This window comes from Phaseolus vulgaris, chromosome 1, assembly GCF_000499845.2.
Source record: "Phaseolus vulgaris cultivar G19833 chromosome 1, P. vulgaris v2.0, whole genome shotgun sequence".
Lineage (NCBI taxonomy): Eukaryota > Viridiplantae > Streptophyta > Magnoliopsida > Fabales > Fabaceae > Phaseolus > Phaseolus vulgaris.
The window spans coordinates 12945180-12964055 of NC_023759.2; the positions used below are offsets into that span (position 1 = coordinate 12945180).

At 30.3% G+C, this 18876-nt stretch overlaps 1 protein-coding gene, 1 long non-coding RNA gene and 2 other non-coding genes across 4 annotated transcripts; all 4 read right to left on the bottom strand.

Moving 5' to 3' along the window:
- Positions 1–2181: 2181 nt before the first annotated feature.
- LOC137815450 (uncharacterized) lies at positions 2182–3253 on the bottom strand. Its single transcript, XR_011081747.1, has 2 exons — positions 2798–3253; positions 2182–2717 (listed from the first exon to the last, which is right to left on the bottom strand). It is a non-coding gene; the product is annotated as an uncharacterized lncRNA (long non-coding RNA).
- Positions 2197–2416, bottom strand: LOC137816768 (small nucleolar RNA U3). The gene has a single exon (XR_011081880.1). It is a non-coding gene; the product is annotated as a small nucleolar RNA U3 (small nucleolar RNA).
- Positions 2900–3002, bottom strand: LOC137816775 (U6 spliceosomal RNA). Its single transcript, XR_011081887.1, has one exon. It is a non-coding gene; the product is annotated as a U6 spliceosomal RNA (small nuclear RNA).
- Positions 3254–12000: 8747 nt separating the features above from the next.
- LOC137813604 (uncharacterized) lies at positions 12001–13417 on the bottom strand. The gene has a single exon (XM_068615952.1). The coding sequence runs from the start codon at positions 13315–13317 to the stop codon at positions 12349–12351; it is 969 nt and encodes a 322-aa protein (XP_068472053.1). The 5' UTR covers positions 13318–13417; the 3' UTR covers positions 12001–12348.
- Between the last annotated feature and the right edge of the window lie 5459 nt (positions 13418–18876).

Here is an 18876-nt window from a genome sequence, read left to right on the forward strand (position 1 = left end):
CTTCTAGCACCTTCCATTCTCCCAATTGGTTACAAATCACCCAATGGTCTTTTCCTCTAAATCTAGCACACTAGAGTTGTGCCTTTAGCCCTCTATTTCACCTAATTTGTTAGGATTAGGTGACTTCTTGCGTCGCGCTGATGAACTTATTAATAAAAACATAAAAAAAAACTCAATTTGTCTAACGCATTCTCGCTTAAGTGAGAAAGGCGTTGATTTCCGAAAAAATTCATTGGAGCATTCTCGCTCAAGCTAGAATATCTCGCTTGAGCGAGATACTCCGCTGTTGAGTTGGATTTTTTGTGCGTTTCGAACCTTCCAACTTTCTCCTTTTAGCTTATATCATTCATCTTTGGTCCAAATCTTCATTCTTCCTTATAAACCTGAAATTAACACCAAATTTAGAAATAAAATGCTCTTATTCAAATAAAGATCATAAAAAATGTAAAAAGATATAAATTCATAACTTAGGAATTATTTATATGTAGTTTAGCAATTAATACTCATAAGTGCCTGTATTTTAATATGAAATATTACTGAAATTAGGCACTTATCAATAAGCTATATAATTAAATTCTTCATTGTGTGAAGATATCCTAGTGTGCTTCCATTGTTGCTCTCAAATTGAGAGTGTTTCTCACTTGTTCATAGGTCATGGTCTCAAAAGGAGATTAAGATTGGCTACCTGAAGAAATGTAGAATACTTGTACCTGAATAGGTGTAGAATACTTTTACATGGAGAGGTGTAGAATACTCGTGTATCTAAAGGGATGTAAAAATACTTGTCTTAATGAAGGCTCTTAAACGAGTTGCTTAAAGGGACTGGAAGTAGTCCTAATTGTGGAGTGAACCAGTATAAATATGTGTCTACTTCTCTCTACTCTAAGTCTATTTAACGCTAACATTGTTTTGGTTATAATTTGTGATAGATGTCATTTATCAATCAAATTGAAAAAATTCTATCGTAGTTTGTCTAATGCAATGATAAAGTATGTAACACCAAAGAGTTGATATTATAGAAGTTGTCGTAAGATCCTTCAAAAGCCCAATATTTCAAGTATTTCTAAATGGAATGATTGTTCGAGGTTGATCATCTGGAGGTCTTAAAGATCGGCCCAGAGAAAGGGAAGAAAGTATCAATCAATGATTCAATAAACCTGAATCTTTTGAGGTCTTGCAGATCAACATCATAGATACTTCGATAACACCTTATAAGCATTATCTTGTCGATGGATTACTTCCTGCTGAGCTTGCAAAGGCCAAGATATTCTCACTTGAACGAGAATACTCTAATGAATTTTTTTCGAAAATCAACGTCTTTCTCGCTCAAGCGAAATTTTTAACTCAAGCAAGATATTCTCCCTCAAACGAGAATACGTCAGACAGATTGACCCATTTTATGTTTATATCAGTAAGTCCATTAGCGCAACAAAGGAAGTCACCTAACCCTATTAAATTAAGTTAATATTGCTTTCTAATAGTTATATTAAAACATATACATAAAAATAATTTTACAAAACTTAAAAGGATTTATGTGGTTTATTTTATCAAAATGGATATAATTTTTAAAATTTATGAAAATGAGTAAATTTTTAACATATTATACAAATAAATAGGAAGTACGTTCAAAGCCCTACTACAATGAAAAAGTGGTATTTTAAAAAACAAAGAGTAAATCCTAAATTCTAAAGAGAACCATCTCGTACAAACCAATTTTTTAATCAAGCATATAAAGACCTATCATTTCAGTTTTTATCAAATTTTTACAATTATCTTTTCTCTATTTCAGATAAACATCCTTTTTTACTTTAAAATATTCATATATATGTAATAAATAAGAATCACATATTAATTTTAATAAAAAATAAATAAAAATAAAAATATTTCTTTAAAAAGTAAAAAAAAAAAAAAGCAAAAAAACACTTTAAAAAGTAAACATATTAGAAATTTTTAATATGAATTTATTAATCAAATTATTAAATAAAACCTTAGAAAAACATAAAAATTCTAAATGGAGGAGATGTATTATGGGTACGCCTTTTATAAAATTGGTTGTTGTATGAAGAATAAAGTAATTGGTATAAAAAAAGGTATTGTTGTTACATAATCACCAATAATGAGCAATGAGCATTCTTATTATGAGAGTAAAATAAAAATTAATAATGAAAAGGGTAAAAAATAAAAATATTGAAAGGGAGTCTGTCAGACAACCCTGTGACCATCTCAAATCATGAAGACTGGGAACGATCCTCTACAGCTAAGATGTATCTAATCCAGGGAGAAGGCACACCTGACCGTTAATCACGCTCTGATCACAGGGTCACGTTCATCCACCAGACTTCAGTTCCTGTCTCCTTAGAACTCAAGGATACAGAGGTACGAGCCTATAGAACAGATCCTGTTCAAGTAAGGTCGTGACCAGTTACAATAGGTGTCCCTTAATAAACTTGTTTTCTGCTTCAAACGTTTTCAATGTGGGACTACGTTATCTATGGTGAACACTTTTTTTCCAGAAAAACATCTGCTATGCTATTCTCAGTAAACTACGGTGATCATTAGGAGGGATGAGTTTAAAAAGACTGAAATCAACAGAAAAGCTTTGAAAGAAAACAGAAATATAGACTAGTAAAGAAAGCCAGCACATCATTGTTCCTGGTAGAGCTTCTTGAAGTTCCATGATGGCAAATATGACATGTGTGGAACACTGTCTCTGAATGCTACAATTATCATGCGTTACCAACAATAATAAACTTCAAACTCAAAATATAAAACATTCAAACATTACACACAAACTCACCTCAACCTCCATAAAACCAACCCAGCAGGATGGTTGAGGTGGGTGCGCATCCAATGGAAGCTCTTTCATTACCAATACCACTGCTTATGAAAAAAAATAAAAAAAAATTTGGACCATTTCTCGATTTGTGCGTGTCATCCTTGCGCAGGGGCCATGCTAATCTTCTCTGTATCGTTCCAATTTTATCGGATGTCCCCGAAGGGACAAGCAAAAGCGTAGTTGGCATCAATATAAACGTTAATGTTATGATAACATTATACGGTGTGGGACTTCAATGGGGGAACTAAGTATCTTGCAGCACAGTGGAAGGAAAGTAGAATATGTAGAGGAACATCATGGACTGGAAATAGAGAAAAATATGTAAAGGGTGTGTATAGTTCTTTCCTAACCTCTAAGCTGAGCAGAGAAACATATAAGAACATATATTTTTATGTATTTTTGAAACACAACAATAAGGAAAACACTGCTAACTTAACTGCCCAGTAAGTAGCCTTATCTATTCCTCTATTCACTTACATTTTTCTATTTACTTCTTCAATTTATTTTTTTCTCTCTCTGCATCTCTATGATGATTTTACTTTTATGTACTTGTCTTTATTTTTTTATTATATTTTATCAGTAATATTATAGGGACTGAAAGTTATTGTAAAAATATATTATTGTATCTTTTAACAAATTGTTTTGACTTGTAGAATCCTTCTATTTCTATTTTTTCACTTATTGTATTAAAAAATAAGATGTTATCAGAAAATGATTACACATTGCACACTGAACAAAGTGAAGAGATAGAATTGTGACGTTACAAGAAAAGGTTACAGAGGTCTATCAGGCTACTTATAGGTGTTTAATTATATATGCAAAACAACTGTCATTTTATTTTTTCTAAAATTATTTCAAAACCAATTTATTTCATAAAAATAACTTAATTTTTATTTATGCTTATGTTTCAACTAGAAAACTAGTATGAAATCGTGCCCACGTTGAATTTTGTTTTTGTTTTTCATTTAAATTTTTATTTAGATTTAATAGTACACTGATTGAAAGTCTCAATTTACATTTCCTACACTGATTGAAATGTATTCCAAGTTAAGAAGATATATAGAAAAAATTTAGCACCTATTAAATGCACCCACTACATCCAATTCTTCTACAAATCAACATCCAATCAATTCAACTAAAGTAATAATCTATTACTGCGGACATATTTAACCGACCTAACTTACACATGTGTCAATCCTAAGCTTGTGTTTGGATCCGCTGATGGTGGAGGGTGTGGGTGAGGATAAGGGAAAAGTTAGGCCAAATGAGAGAGCTTTCAGAAGTGAAGAGAAAGGAGAGGGTGAGGGAGTGAGTGTCAGGTAGGATGAGTGCAAAGTCATTTATGCACTCACTAGATTTTTGGATGTATCTGGACGTGAAGCATGCATGCGCACAGTGTTATGTGAAGAACCTTTTCAGCAAGCACATGAGATTCCTTTGTTCAGGAATCTCTTTGACCAACTTCAAAGCTCAATAAATGCATAGCTAAGTTGGTGAGAGAGTGGATGAGTGTAATAAAGAGGTGCAACACTATATATCTGGTTCCAAACCTCAGAAACCTCACAAAACAGAGGCAATTCAATTCTTCACAAAGCACAGACCTAGAGAGCTTGGAGAGGGTTGTGAGTAAGCATAGTGGTAGGAGAGTGTGCTTGGTTCTTCGTTTGTGACCTCAGGTGAGCTTTGTGTGAATTTAGTTTCATTCTTAACCGATTATCACTGAAAATGAACGTAAGCCATAATCGATTATGTGGGAAAAAATAGTTGATAATCGATTATGCTCATGACATAATCGATTACCTGTAAAAATTCCCGTGAGATAATCGATTATGGTGGTTTTTGAACCGGAAGCATAATCGATTATGTGGTATAAACATTTGGATAATCGATTATGTGCTATTTTACACTGAGGTGATAATCGGTTATGTTTCTTAATTTTTCAGATTTTTTATTTTCTGTTTTTTGAACTAATTTTTGAATGATTTTTTTTTCAGTCACAGTTTGATAAATCTTAGACTTGCATTGTGTTGTGGTTTTGTTTTGTTCTCTTGAGGTATGTGTGTTTTTTTCGAATTGTGTTTGGATGTTTATTTTTATTTTGAATTTAATTTGTTTAAATTACTTTAAAGTACTTGTTAATTAGTTTTTAATTTTAGATGTGAATATTTATGAAAATTGATTATCTAAAATTGTATATTATAAATGTAAAATTTCATGAAATTTGAATATGTTATTTTTGTGACATCAATTGAATTGAATTTATAGATTGAATTTAGAGATCTAAATCTGTTATTTTAAAATATTATTATTAAAAAGACTATAAAAATTGTTTCAGTAATTTAAAAAAAAAATATACAGAAGATTATTTTAACATTTAACTATGTTAATAAATAAATTTATGAATGTCGTAATTTTCTTTATAACTTTGAAGCTTTTAATAAATAAATTTTTTGATTTCAATTTACAGAATAGATTATTTTTTTAAAATTTTTATTTTTACAGAATGTAAATATAATTTTTTAATGTTATTTTTTAAAACAAATATTGTATTAATTAAAAAAAATTACATAATAAATTAGAATTTTTAATAAATGTGTACATAGTTACTATTTTTTGAACATTTAATTATTTATAAAGAAATATATTTATTTGTTTGAAATGATTATTTTTACATAATGGAAATAGAAATTTTGAATGCTATATTTTATATTTTTTTGACATTTTACATACACATACCATAATAATGTATATGAAATATATATAATTTATTTGTCATAGTTTATAGTTTACATAAATTGTTAATGTTATTATGAAATAATTAAAACAAATATTGTAGTAATTAAAAAGAACAGAAAAAATTACATAATAAATTCAATTTTTTAATAATATGTGTTGATAGTTAATATTTTTTTTAACATTTAATGCTTTATAAAAAAATATTTATTTATTTGAAATTATTATTTTTATAGAATGGAAATACAAATTTTGAATATTATATTTATAATTTTTTTCATTTTACATAGACATACCATAATGTTATGAAAATATATATAATTTATTTTTCATAATTTACATAAATTGTTAACATTATTATTTAAAAATTAAATCAAATATTGTATTAATTTTAAAAAAAAAACAGAAAAAGGTTACCTAATAAATTAGAATTTTTACATGAAATTGTTTATAAAACATAGATTTATTTATTTTAAATTATTATTTTTACATAATAAAAATATAATTTTGGAATGTTATTTTTTTATTTTTTTAAAATTTAATTCTTTATAAATAATACATTTATTTATTTATAGTTAATATTTTGACATAATGCATGAATGCAAATTTTACATGTTATAAATAATAAATGTTAACATAGATAGAAATTAATAATGTTATAGAAAGTTTTATTGTTACACACGTGGACAAAAGTATACTTTATTGTATATAACATAATTGAATAGAAATTAAATAATATAACACTAATTATTTTAATTAACTTAAATGTCTTTTAAACTAATTAATATTTTATTTATTTATTTATTTATATACAAGGATAAATTTGTAATATTACAATTTACACTATTCAAAATATATTAAAATACTCTCACAACTATCACATCATTCACATTCTCCAATAAATTTTCTTCACACATCTACTCTAATATCCCCAAATCCAAACACCTTCAACTTTCTTCACACTTTTACTCCCTCACACGCTCAACTTTCCACTCACCCACAACCTCTAATCTAAACAAAACATAAAAGAATGTCAGTCTTACATAACTACTCTTTTAATCATATATTTCACAACATATCAGAAATACTACAATATGGAGACTGGAAACAAGTTACAAAAATAAATTGTTATCTTCCAACTAGAGTTTACACCACACAATACAAATACAAAATAATGTTGACATCCAACAAATGATTAATTGTTGTAAAAGTACTAAACTTTTAATCCAAGTGTTCAACGTGAACATTCAACTACAAAAATTGAACTATTAGTCCAAATCAAAATTTACACAATACAACACCTCAATAATTGATTTAGAATTTATAGAAAAGTACCTACATCAACCATCTCAACAAAACAAGATCCACACTTTTCTAAATTAGTAATGTTATTTTATAAAAAGTTTCATGTTAGACATCACTATGCAACTTGACATCTCAGTTAGGCTGATACCTCAAGCAACAACACTCATCTGCCATCACATGAAAAAAAATGTTATTAAAAAAAATATATGGGGAGATTAGACCAAAACTCATATGGTAACAAAAACGATACATAGGTCGACTATATCTATTCATAAAAAATTATAAGAAGAGACTAGATGAAAGTCTATTATACCAATGAAATGGTTCTATATGAATAAATCCTAAATTAGCCAACTTATCAGCACATGCATTTTCTTTCATCAAAAATTTAAGTAACCCTAAACCTGATTTTCCCACAGTAATTAAGAGAAGTATTTCATCGATTACAAAGTATTCACTGAACATTAGCCCTAGCAGTAAATTAAAATAGTAATATGTTTTGAATTGTTATCATTTTTATGTTATATCAATTTTATGAATTATCTTTTAACCACCTTTAACTAATATAAAAAATATATTTTAATTAGTTTTTTCATGCTCTTTTATATTTTTTTTATATAAATTTACAACCAAATATTATAACATAATCTTTCTTATTATACTTTATTATTATTATTATTATTACTATTATTATTATATATATTTATAACTAACTTTTTATTTATTTATAGCACCTTTCATTTTAATATTAATTTTTTAATTTCACATTTTAAAATTATAATGTATACACTTTTTTTTTTATTAAACCAAATGATAAATTTATTATTTTTATCGTTACATACGTATCAACAATAAATAAATAAATTTTTATTTTAAGAAAATAATCCAACAATTTTATTTAGTTTTTTCTATTTCTTATTTAAATATATTTTTAACAAACTAAAAATACAAAATTAATTCAAATACCAATATTATAATCTATTATAATTTATTGTAATTTTTTCATCCAATTTCAATTTTATTATAAAAATATAGTTAAAATTTATCATAATTTATTCTTCCCAATTCAAATTTACTATAAAACTACAAAATAAAATAATTTATCATTTATTTTCTTACTATAATTAATTCAAAATACCTATAAAATATTTCTATTCATTCGTATTTTTATTATCCCTTCAAACATTTAATTTAAAACCAACTAATAATCACAATTTATTTGCATATAAATTTAAGAAAAACAAATGATTTTTCTCCTTACATAATTTTTTATTTACCTCCCTCTCTCGTACAAATTGAAAATAACCCTCCCAAATTTTATTTCTGATTTTTTTAAAATATTTTCTATTTTAAAAAATTTATAAATTACACTACCTATATTTTTATTTAAAATTTCCAAATGCATTTTTTAAAACCATTTCAAAATTTATTTTTTTTAAATAAAAAATTATAATATTAGGCATCACAACTGAGACTTTTATCCTGAATTTCAACACATCAAAATTTCAAAATTTTAATTTACAATAATAATAAACATCTACAAAAGTTTAATATTTCCTATCATTTTATAAATTTAAAAATATTTTAATTCTCCACACAATCAAATTATATTCAACCTTACATAATTTAATATTTTTTCTCTAAAAAAATATTTAAAATTTATTCTCTCCGTTCTTAATTGAATTTTTTAAAACATTTATTTTACCTACAATAAGTTTTAAAAATATTTTTTTTTCTTCTTCTTTCCTACTCACTCCCTACAAAGAAAAAAAAAATCACAAACCCTAGAAATCCAGAATCCGGTCACCGCGAAAAATTGAAAAAAACCAAAGTGACAATTTAAGTATTTAAAGACCGAATTCCGATCAGTTACTGAACAACCCTCATCTCCTCCGCTCCAGCACTGGAATTAAAAGAAATATAAACCAAATTTCATGATGGTTTTCGTCAAGAAAAATGAAAAGGGTGAGAATTAATCTTCTTGTAGGTCCACTTCCGGAAAATTTATTCTTTTCCATACTAGTCAAGGAAAAAAAGTCATAATTCAAAGATATTGATTGGTGTTTGTAGATATATTTTGAACTCGTAGGCCCCTAATTCAAGTGAAGCAAAAAACAATGTTATTGCATCTATAGTAGTAATATTTATCGTAATTCAAAGAAAGGGTTCCAGAGATTACTTTGGGGTTAACACTGGCAGGGTGTTTGTTTCCACATAAGTATTGTTCGTGTGGAAGGAAGAATCTTGATTTTTAAGTTTGTTTATAATTTGACCTTAATAACAAAGACGCATTTCTGTTATACGAAAAAAGTCGAAGAGAATCGGTTATGCATACGAACTTTTACAAATTTAACTTTTCGGCTTTCTGTTGTTTTGATTCGTAGTTTTAATTTTAATTTTGTATCATAGACGCTATGTTATTATTTTGTTATCTAATAATTGAATTCTTTTCTTCCATCATTCCATTTTATCGCGTTTTATATTTAATATTAATCACAATCTGAATTTTTACATCTTTCAATTTATTCTTTCAGTTTATTTAATTACATTTTCTGAAATTTATAATTTTGCTTAAATGTTTTATAATTATTTTTATTTTAATTTTATCCAAATACATTTTCAACAATATTAATGTATTTACAATGTCAGATAATTCATATATTTTTTTTAACTAAGTACATTAAGTACATGAAGAATAATATTTTAAATTAATTTTAACATTATAATCTTACAATTTTATTAATTAATCTTTTTTTATGAATGATTACTCATCTTACGACTCACAAACTTTCATAAATTTTTCTTTTATTTTTTTTTCAATAAAATTTCATGCTAGACATTCTCTCATTACATAAAAAATTATTATTAAACAAAACATGAGAGACTAGGTAAAAAATCATACATAAAAAAAACTACAAATCTAGATGAATCAGAACATAGATTTTTAATACCTTTCAAGTAAGAATCCCAAAGAAAAACTATGAAGCAAACAAAAGAACCAAAAGAACAACTATGAAAATCTCAGAAAAGCAAACACTCTCATTTCTTATTAAGAGTCATCTTAAGACCCATTTTAGGATGTCCAAGCCTTTTATTAGTTTTAACAACATTATCTCAATTATCACTGAGAGATTGTCTCATTAACCTCACCATTCAAATACTTAGCAACAATTTTACATTCTTTTATAAACAAAACAACATCAGGCACAATAGCCAAAATAGTAGACTTCTAAGCGACAACATTAGGCACTCGAGCAACATTAGACCATGAGATGCAATATTTTTGTCCAAAGTCAACTCAACTTGGGTAGTGCAATTGGTCCCTACCACTACACTTTCCACTCTCAAAACCTAAAAGGGATTAAAACAATTTTGTAAGGTCAAATTATAAAAGACATTTTGGAACTCTTTTGTCAGTAATAGGCAAGGGGTCATTTTCTTGTAGCAAATCTTTCGACTCATGAACATCTCCAACGAAGACATCAAGAAAAATATCATCCTGAGATCTGGACACAATCCCTATATCATCAATAGGGTTAGCAACAACAGATAAATCCTTATCGACTTTCTAAACAACAACATCAACAAGAGCTACAACAATATCCTTAACAAATACATCAAAATTTAGAATATTATCATCAAATTGTAAAATTGGCTTGTCCCCCATTTCTCTCTTTTGAGAAATTTCTTCCTAATGGCTATTAGAGATGTTAGCTTCCTTGGACTGAGCAACAACAACAACAACAAACTTATATTAACAACCACATGTTTAGGCAAAACAGTTTTACCTATATTAGATAAATCATGACCAACTATTTTGCATGAGAAGCAAAATGGAGGCAACTTCTCATTCAATATTGAAATGAAAGCAAAGTTAGACCTTTTCACCAAAATTTGATTTGACAAGTTTGATAACATATCAATATAAACTAGGACCCTAGAAAAAAATGCTTTAGATTTATTCATTATGTAATCATCAAGAGTCAGTAGGGTATCAACCCCTCTAGCATTATAAAAAAAATAACTTTTGGTCGACAAATAAGGATTTATCTGTTATGTTGTTGTTCAGAAAGTCAAAAAAGATTTATTTGTTGTTGCTAACCTTATTGATGATACCGAGACTGGGTCTGGATCTCAGGATGACAATTTTGTTGATATGTTCTCGTTAGAGTGTTCATAAGTCAGAAAATTTGCTACAAGAAAATTACTTTCTACCATCTTCTCTATATCCAAACAACCTCCCCTCTAATTCATCAGGGAAGATGATGGGGTTCATCATGAGTTTCAAGTACCCCACGAGACTTTATGTTAAAATATTTTGCTTGACCTTTAACTCGTGCAAGGTTGTTTCTTTGAAATTTGTTTTAACAATGCACAAATAGTATCCTCCAGCAAATGATTAACTTCAAAATTTCCATCAGAAGGATAAAAATAATATGTTTACACTGATGAAAATCAGAAAGTTGAATAGATAGCAGAAACTGGAACTGGAAGTGAAAAATCAATAATAATCTCAGTATTGCGAAGATTTTATGATCCTGATCTGTGTCACATTACACTTAATGTAATTGAAATCCAAAAATTTCTAGCTAAGTGGTTAAGGTAACAGTGGGCCGGTGCCCAGAGCCCGAGTTTTCAATGACACTTAATGAGCTAATATTGCATATGAAAAGGACGAAATGCAACAGAGGCAGAAATCTTGGCTGCTATAGAAATGGCAAATGCTCCCATGCTCATTAGAAGCACGCAGCAGGTAAATTTCAAAGTGAATAAGCTCAATCACCCTTTAAAATTACCACTCTCTAATGCAACTAATTAACATTGCAATTTTTTAAATAACAAGGATACATAAGATAATTACAATGAATCAAACTACTCAAAACAACAATCAGCAGAGAAATTCCATGGCTACTATATAAATATACAACACGGAAAACACCAAACAGAAAATGGCGGGTCTCCCTCATAGAACTTCATTATAATCTCTCCAGTACATACAAAGAACGTACTACATTATAAATAAACAAGTTTCACAATGATGACAACCAAGTATCAATTTCCAAACAAATTAAAATCAAAATGCGAACATCCAGACTCTAAAGAATTTGCATCACAGCTACACAGAATTGCATAATTCAATCTGAAGTAATTAATCAAGGGCTCGTTGTAATTACCCAAACAAACGAAATGTAAAACAGCAGCAAATCAATACAAAACCAACCAACCCCTTTACACAAAGTTTTGTTCTCCTGACATAGAAAACAAGAGAACACAACACTATAAGAAGAAATAGACACTCACATCCATACTCTTTTCAATACATACTCTCTGGGTTGGATGGAATTTATTCAAAATGCAAAATTTCTATGTCACATGTCATATTAAATAATATTTATCTTTATCCTGGCTTTATAGTTTTTAATGTATAACAACTTTCAGAAGAGAGCATGTTCCTAACACTCATCTAACAAGATTCACTGAGGAGTGAGAGCTATTACCCCATTACCATTGACAGAATGTTCCACAGCAACTCCTTTCTTGCTACCCAGATTGTCAGTCTTTTGTGTGCAATCATCATCGTCCTCATCAGAGTCCAAAGTGAAGTTTGGCGAGTCCTGCAAATTCTGCAATTCATTACCGAGCGGCGCGTACCGCGTGGAAAGAGAGTCAAGGTGGGTTCGTCCTCCACTTCTGGCGGAAATAACGGAGAAAAGGCCAACAACAACCACCACCATGAGCGCGAGGTGGCAATTAAACTGAAGCGTGGCTATGGCCCTGGCCCTATGATACTCCGGGTGGCCCTTGCACCTCAGCGTGTAGTTCCCCCTGCTTACTCGGTGCAGAGAGCAGCCCTGGGCGACCCAGCCCGAGAAGAGGGAGAGGCCCATTTGAAGAAGCCACGTTCCGTGTAGAATGAGGCCCACACCGCGGCCCAGTTTGGGAACACTGGAGAGCGGAGATCCCACATGGAGAAGCGTGCAGAGAAGGCAGATTGCGATGGGAAGAAGCAAGAGGTCGTAGTAACGGTTCTCGACGCCGGTGGGGTCCTTACGCTGAAGGTAGAAGAGGAGAAACTCTTGAGCGAAAGCGAAGAAACTAACGAGGCCGAGCAACGGCGAAGGGAGAGAGAAGAGAAGGAGAAGGGAGTAGAAGAGGAAGAGGAAGGCGATGGGGAGGAGCTGCAGCTGAAGCGCGGTGCCGACAGCGTCGTTTGAGTTGTGTGCGTCGAGAAGTGACAGTGCAGAGTTGAGGATGAAAAATGAGGAGAGGATTGCGAGAGAGATCGGAAATAAGAGTTTGTTGGTTGGGGAATTGGGCGGAGAGGAGGAAGAGGAAGAGGAAGAGATTGGGAATTGTTTGGATGGGGAAACGTGAAGAAGGGCTTCGTGTGCTCCGATCAGAATGAACCCAACTCCTCCCAATGCAAAGGTCAGAAGTTCCATCGATTGAATTGCTTCTCTGCAGCGTCTGCCCCCAAATTTCGATCCCACAATGATTTTGGTTTGGGTTTGGGTCAAAGGTCAGATGTGGATGCTGCCAACTTCCAAAACTTCCACGGAACCTTCTTATGTTGACACCTCATTTTCTCTCACTTCACAAACTGCTGACGTGGTACCACGTGGCACAGTAATTATTTTTGGAAAATGATAAGTAGACAATTCAAATGGATTTCCAACCAATTAGGTGGCAGAGTTTGATGACGTCGTTAAAGGTATTTTTGTCATTTGTTGGAAAAATCAGAAATTAAGTAAAAAAATTGATTTTTTATTTGAAACAGAAACATATGGAAAATGTTTTGCAGGTTTCCTTTCTACGTGCGAACGGAAAAAAACCATAAGAGTTTCTTCTGCTTGTGCGAATGAAAGAAGAGCATTGAAGAACGGAAGGAGATCATTGTCTTGTTTTGTGCAAACAAAATGAGACCATTGAAGGGGTTTCTTGTGTGTGAATGGAAGGAGACCATTGAAGGAGTTTCAAAGGTAGGAGAAGGTTTTGGGTTAATTTTTGCAAAATTCATGTTTTCATTTTGTGCAATGGTTAACTATTTTATTACAGAAGTGACAAACTACTTGGTCATAGAATGTTACAATGTCAATGACTAAATTTGCTAAAAGTTGAAGTTAGGTGATGGCTTAAGAATGATTTTATTTCTAACAAAAGAAACATGAAAGATTATAGAGAAGATATCTTCTATATACAATTTTTCCTTTGTATATCTGCCAAAGGAATTGGATAGATTAAAACATGATTTGAATTTCATAATGCTGCAATAAAAAAAATGGAAAGTGTTTATTAATATTGATTCAATGGTTTTCTAATTGTATTTTCATAAATAAATTTGTGTATATAATGCAGAATATTCATTTCAAACAGTGACATCTTGTTTTGGGACGGAAATGATGTTCGTCCAAAACTTACAATAGATGGTGTTTGTAATATCCTGCAAGTATTTGTCAATGGACAACTTATAGGTAACCACGGTATTATATGTTTTCTGTATTTTAAAAAGAGCAAGTTCGAGAATTTTTGTTCCTTAAATTAATGGAAGTTCAATTATGGATGATGCACTTTATTTTGTAACTTCCATAGAAAGATTCTTAGAAGGAATCATAGTATGTGCATTTTCTTTTGTAGTTCAGCTATGCTTGAGAAAAATAACACTCACAATCTAGATTGTCTCACTTTTGGGAGAAATTATATTATGTACAAATGGTTTGTTTGTGTTTATCTATATTAAAGATATGATTTGATTGTGTTAGAGACATGATTTGAATACTACATTAAATAAATAAAGAGACAAGATATGATTTGATGGGGAAATATCTTATAAAAAATTTCCATTATTAAATATTGGTTTTGTTCATATTATTATATATGTCCTACATTATAAGTAAGAATACTCATTTACACCACACAATTAAAAAAAATAAAATCAATATGATATCAAAATCTCTCCAATATAATGAGTAGAAATAAAAAAAATATATAAATTATAGTTTAGAATATGCTAAAATATATATTTTTTCAAATTTGTAGATTGTGGTACCAATTTCCTGTCCAAGTGAAGGTGTCATTAGATGAAGGTAGTCCAGTCTCTTCAACTTCTCCCAGAATACAATGATTTAACTAACTCAAACAATGGGTTTACAGGTGAAATTCATGTAGGAACTAATTGAAGAAAATAAGATAAGGCAAAATGTTATAGAAACTGATTGAAGGTAATTGCACAAGATTGCAAAACTGTTAAGTTGATCTTATTCATCTTGATTTACTTTAATAATATATATATATATATATTATATATATATATATTATATATATATATTATATATATATATATATATATAATAAAATTACAATAACTGGAAGCTATAAAATAGGAATACTAAGAGGTCTGTAAACTGACCATTAATGCAATAATAACGGTAAAATAGTTTAAGGTAATAAAATCAGAATTAATAATAATAAAATCAGAATTAATAACATACATCCTCCCTTAATTCTGATTTGGAAGTTCCTGTCCCAACAGATCTCTTAACTTGATGATGAAAGCATTGATCTTCAATGGCAATATCATCTGCAATCTGATCTTCTAATCTGCAATATTCCAATTTGATCATGTTCTTCCCAACTTGGTCTCGCAGGAAGTGATATCGAATATCAATGTATTTACTTCTTTGATGAAAAATTGGATTCTCTGCAAGATTAATTGCAGAGACATTGTCAAGATACATCTTAATTGGAATATTTAGATTAAAACCAATCTGAGTCATGATATTGTTTTTCTCAATCGCCAACAATTTTTCATTCATAGCCTTTTGCTATTTGGGGTGTAGAATGGCATCTGCAAGTCTCACAGGTTCTGATTCTGCAAGAAAAGCACAGTGAACTAAATCTCCATTGTCATCAACTTCATCATCAAGATTTACTTTGCAATCTTGAAGGTGTACAGGTTGTCGTTGCTGCCTTCTTGGTCGCTCCATCATAGTTGCAATTGGAGTTGCAACTTCAGGTTGAATTACAGCTTCAGGTTGAACTGCAGGTGCTTCAGATTGAACTACAGGTGCTTCAAGAGTGACTCCATCTTCCATATCATCATTCAAAACATAAATATATCGTTTTTTTGAATCCATTTCAGTTGTTGCATTCCATTGTCAATCCTCATCTTCCGCAAATGTAACATCACAACTAACAATCACCTTCTTTGTCATTGGATTGTACAATTTGTATCCCCCATGCTTATATCCAATGAAAATGGTCTTCACTGCCTTATCATCCAACTTCGATCTTGCTGCCTTGGGGACATGAGCATAAGTAATTGACTCAAATACCTTCAAGTGTTGCACATTGGATTTGAATCCACTCCATGTCTCAATCGGAGTTGTGTTACGAACACTCCGGGTGGGTGATTTGTTTATCAAATATACCGCACATGTTACAACCTCAGCCCAAAAATCATTTGGCATACCTTTCGCTTTAAGCATGCTTCTCGCCATGTCCATGATTGTTCTATTCTTTCTCTCAGCAACTCCGTTGTGTTGAGGTGTGTAGGGATAGGTTATGTTATACTGCAACCCAAGTTCTTCACAATGCCTCTTGAACTCATTACACTTGTACTCACCCCTCCATCACTACGCACCATCTTAATTTATTTGCCACTCTATCTTTCAACAAATGCTTTAAATATTTTAAAGTAGTGGAATACCTCATCCTTGCTTTTCAATAGATAAGGTTTTCCTTGAAAAATCATTAATAAAGGTTAAAAAATACTTATTACCTCCAACTGATGATATGTTCATCGGGCCACAAACATTTGTATGAACAAGCTCCAAAGGAAATTTTGCACGCCAAGGCTCCTTAATTACCACCACGTCCTTTGCCTCGTGAACTACCATGTTTATATAGGAGCTACCAATTGAGGTTTGTGCTTGTAAAGCCTATTCAATTGGTTTTTCAATCTTATTGTCATTCATCCGCTGCTCATGTGCCCGTAGACAATAATCTTACTGTCATTTTTGAAATGTCATCGGCCTCTTCAATTGCGACAACAACATGTTCAAATTTGGGAGTTAAAGATCTCAAAATCTTCTCCACCTTTGTCTGCTCCGAATGTGTTTCACCATTGGTCTTCATCTGATTTGTTAAGGCAAGAACTTTATTTATATAGACATAGACAATATTTGTGGTTTTCATCTGCAGCAATTCATATTGGCGTCTTAGGGTTTGAAGATGCACCTTCTTAATCTTATCATCACCTTTATAATTGGTTGACAAAATTGTCCAAGTCTCATTGGCAGTTGTTGCTCCTTCTAACTGCTCAAATGTCTCGTCATTCATCCGCTGCTCATGCACTCGTAGGGAACCAGACAATAATCTTACTGTCATTTTTGAAATGTCATTGGCCTCTTCAATTGCGGCAATAACATGTTCAAATCTGGGAGTTAAAGATCTCAAAATCTTCTCCACCTTTGTCTGCTTTGAATGTGTTTTACCATTGGTCTTCATCTGATTTGTTAAGGCAAGAACTTTATTTATATAGACATCGACAATATTTGTGGTTTTCATCTGCAACAATTCATATTGGCGTCTTAGGGTTTGAAGATGCACCTTCTTGATCTTATCATCACCTTTATAATTGGTTGACAAAATTGTCCAAGCCTCATTGGCAGTTGTTGCTCCTTCTAACTGCTCAAATGTCTCGTCATTCTTCTTCTAATCATAGTGCGCTACTCGTTGCGCCTTAGTTGCATTAAGTTGCATTAGCAGCTAATGCAGACACTTCACTCTTAATGACATCCTATAACTCATGATAATCAAACAAAACTCTCATTTGCACACACCATCGATTGTAATTTTTTCCATCAAGGATAGGGACTGATAATTGGGTAGAGTTCATGATAACATACTAGCTCTTGATACCAGTTGTAGGAACTAATCGAAGGAAATAAGAGAAGGCAAAAGGTTGTACAAACTGATTGAAGGCAATTGCATAAGATTGCAAAACTGTTAAGTTAATCTTATTCATTTTGATTTACTTCAATAATATATATAATAAAATTATAATTAATGAAAGCTATAAAAATAGGAATAACAAGCTTGTAAACTGACCATTAATGCAATAATAACGATAAAATAGTTTAAGCATAATAAAATCAGAATTAATAACCTACATTGATAGTATATTTTGAACATGTATCCTTTTCTATAATGGAAAACTTCTCTAACGTGTTATGTAGGTATTTTGGGATTACTTAAAATTTTTAATTCATACACTGTTATCCACCTTCAGTTCGATATTTAAAATAAATATATATTAGAATTAAAGTGTTCGATATTTAAAATAAATATATATTAAGATTAAAAGAATGTACTTTTTATAAACTGAGGAGCTTGTATACAAAGTCTGTTGAGGGTAGTGTTCATGTTGGATCAGATTATCTCGTCTTTCTATATTAATCGTTGATAATACAAATTAATTTTTAAAATTAATAGTTCTGTATAAACATGTTGGCTTACGGAAGCGTACACATTTCGACTTTTATGTGCTTCCTTATGTAATTTCTATGAAACTCAGACATTTATCTTAAATGACGTGTTGGTGTCGGATACTTATATCGGACACTGACACTTGTAGGACACGTATTTGTAAAGTGTCCAATTCAAAAAGTATTTGTTAGATTTCTGACAATTCTAGTATAGTTCTAACACAATTTTAAAAAGAAAAAATACGTTAATTTTTTAAAAATTCAAATTTATTGTATAAATTTTTATTATGATTATAAAAATAAGAAACAAGTCTTTTTGAATCAGTAGTCATGAAGAACATTTTTCTCCTCAAAAAAATAATCTATAACATACTTGTGCACATAAACCTTTATTAACAATTTATATAATTCATAATTATATAATATATAGATCTGTGTCCCCGTATCTTACATTTTAGATATTATAGGTATCTTCGTGTCCGTGTCAGTGTCTGTGCTATATAGTGTAATCTTCAT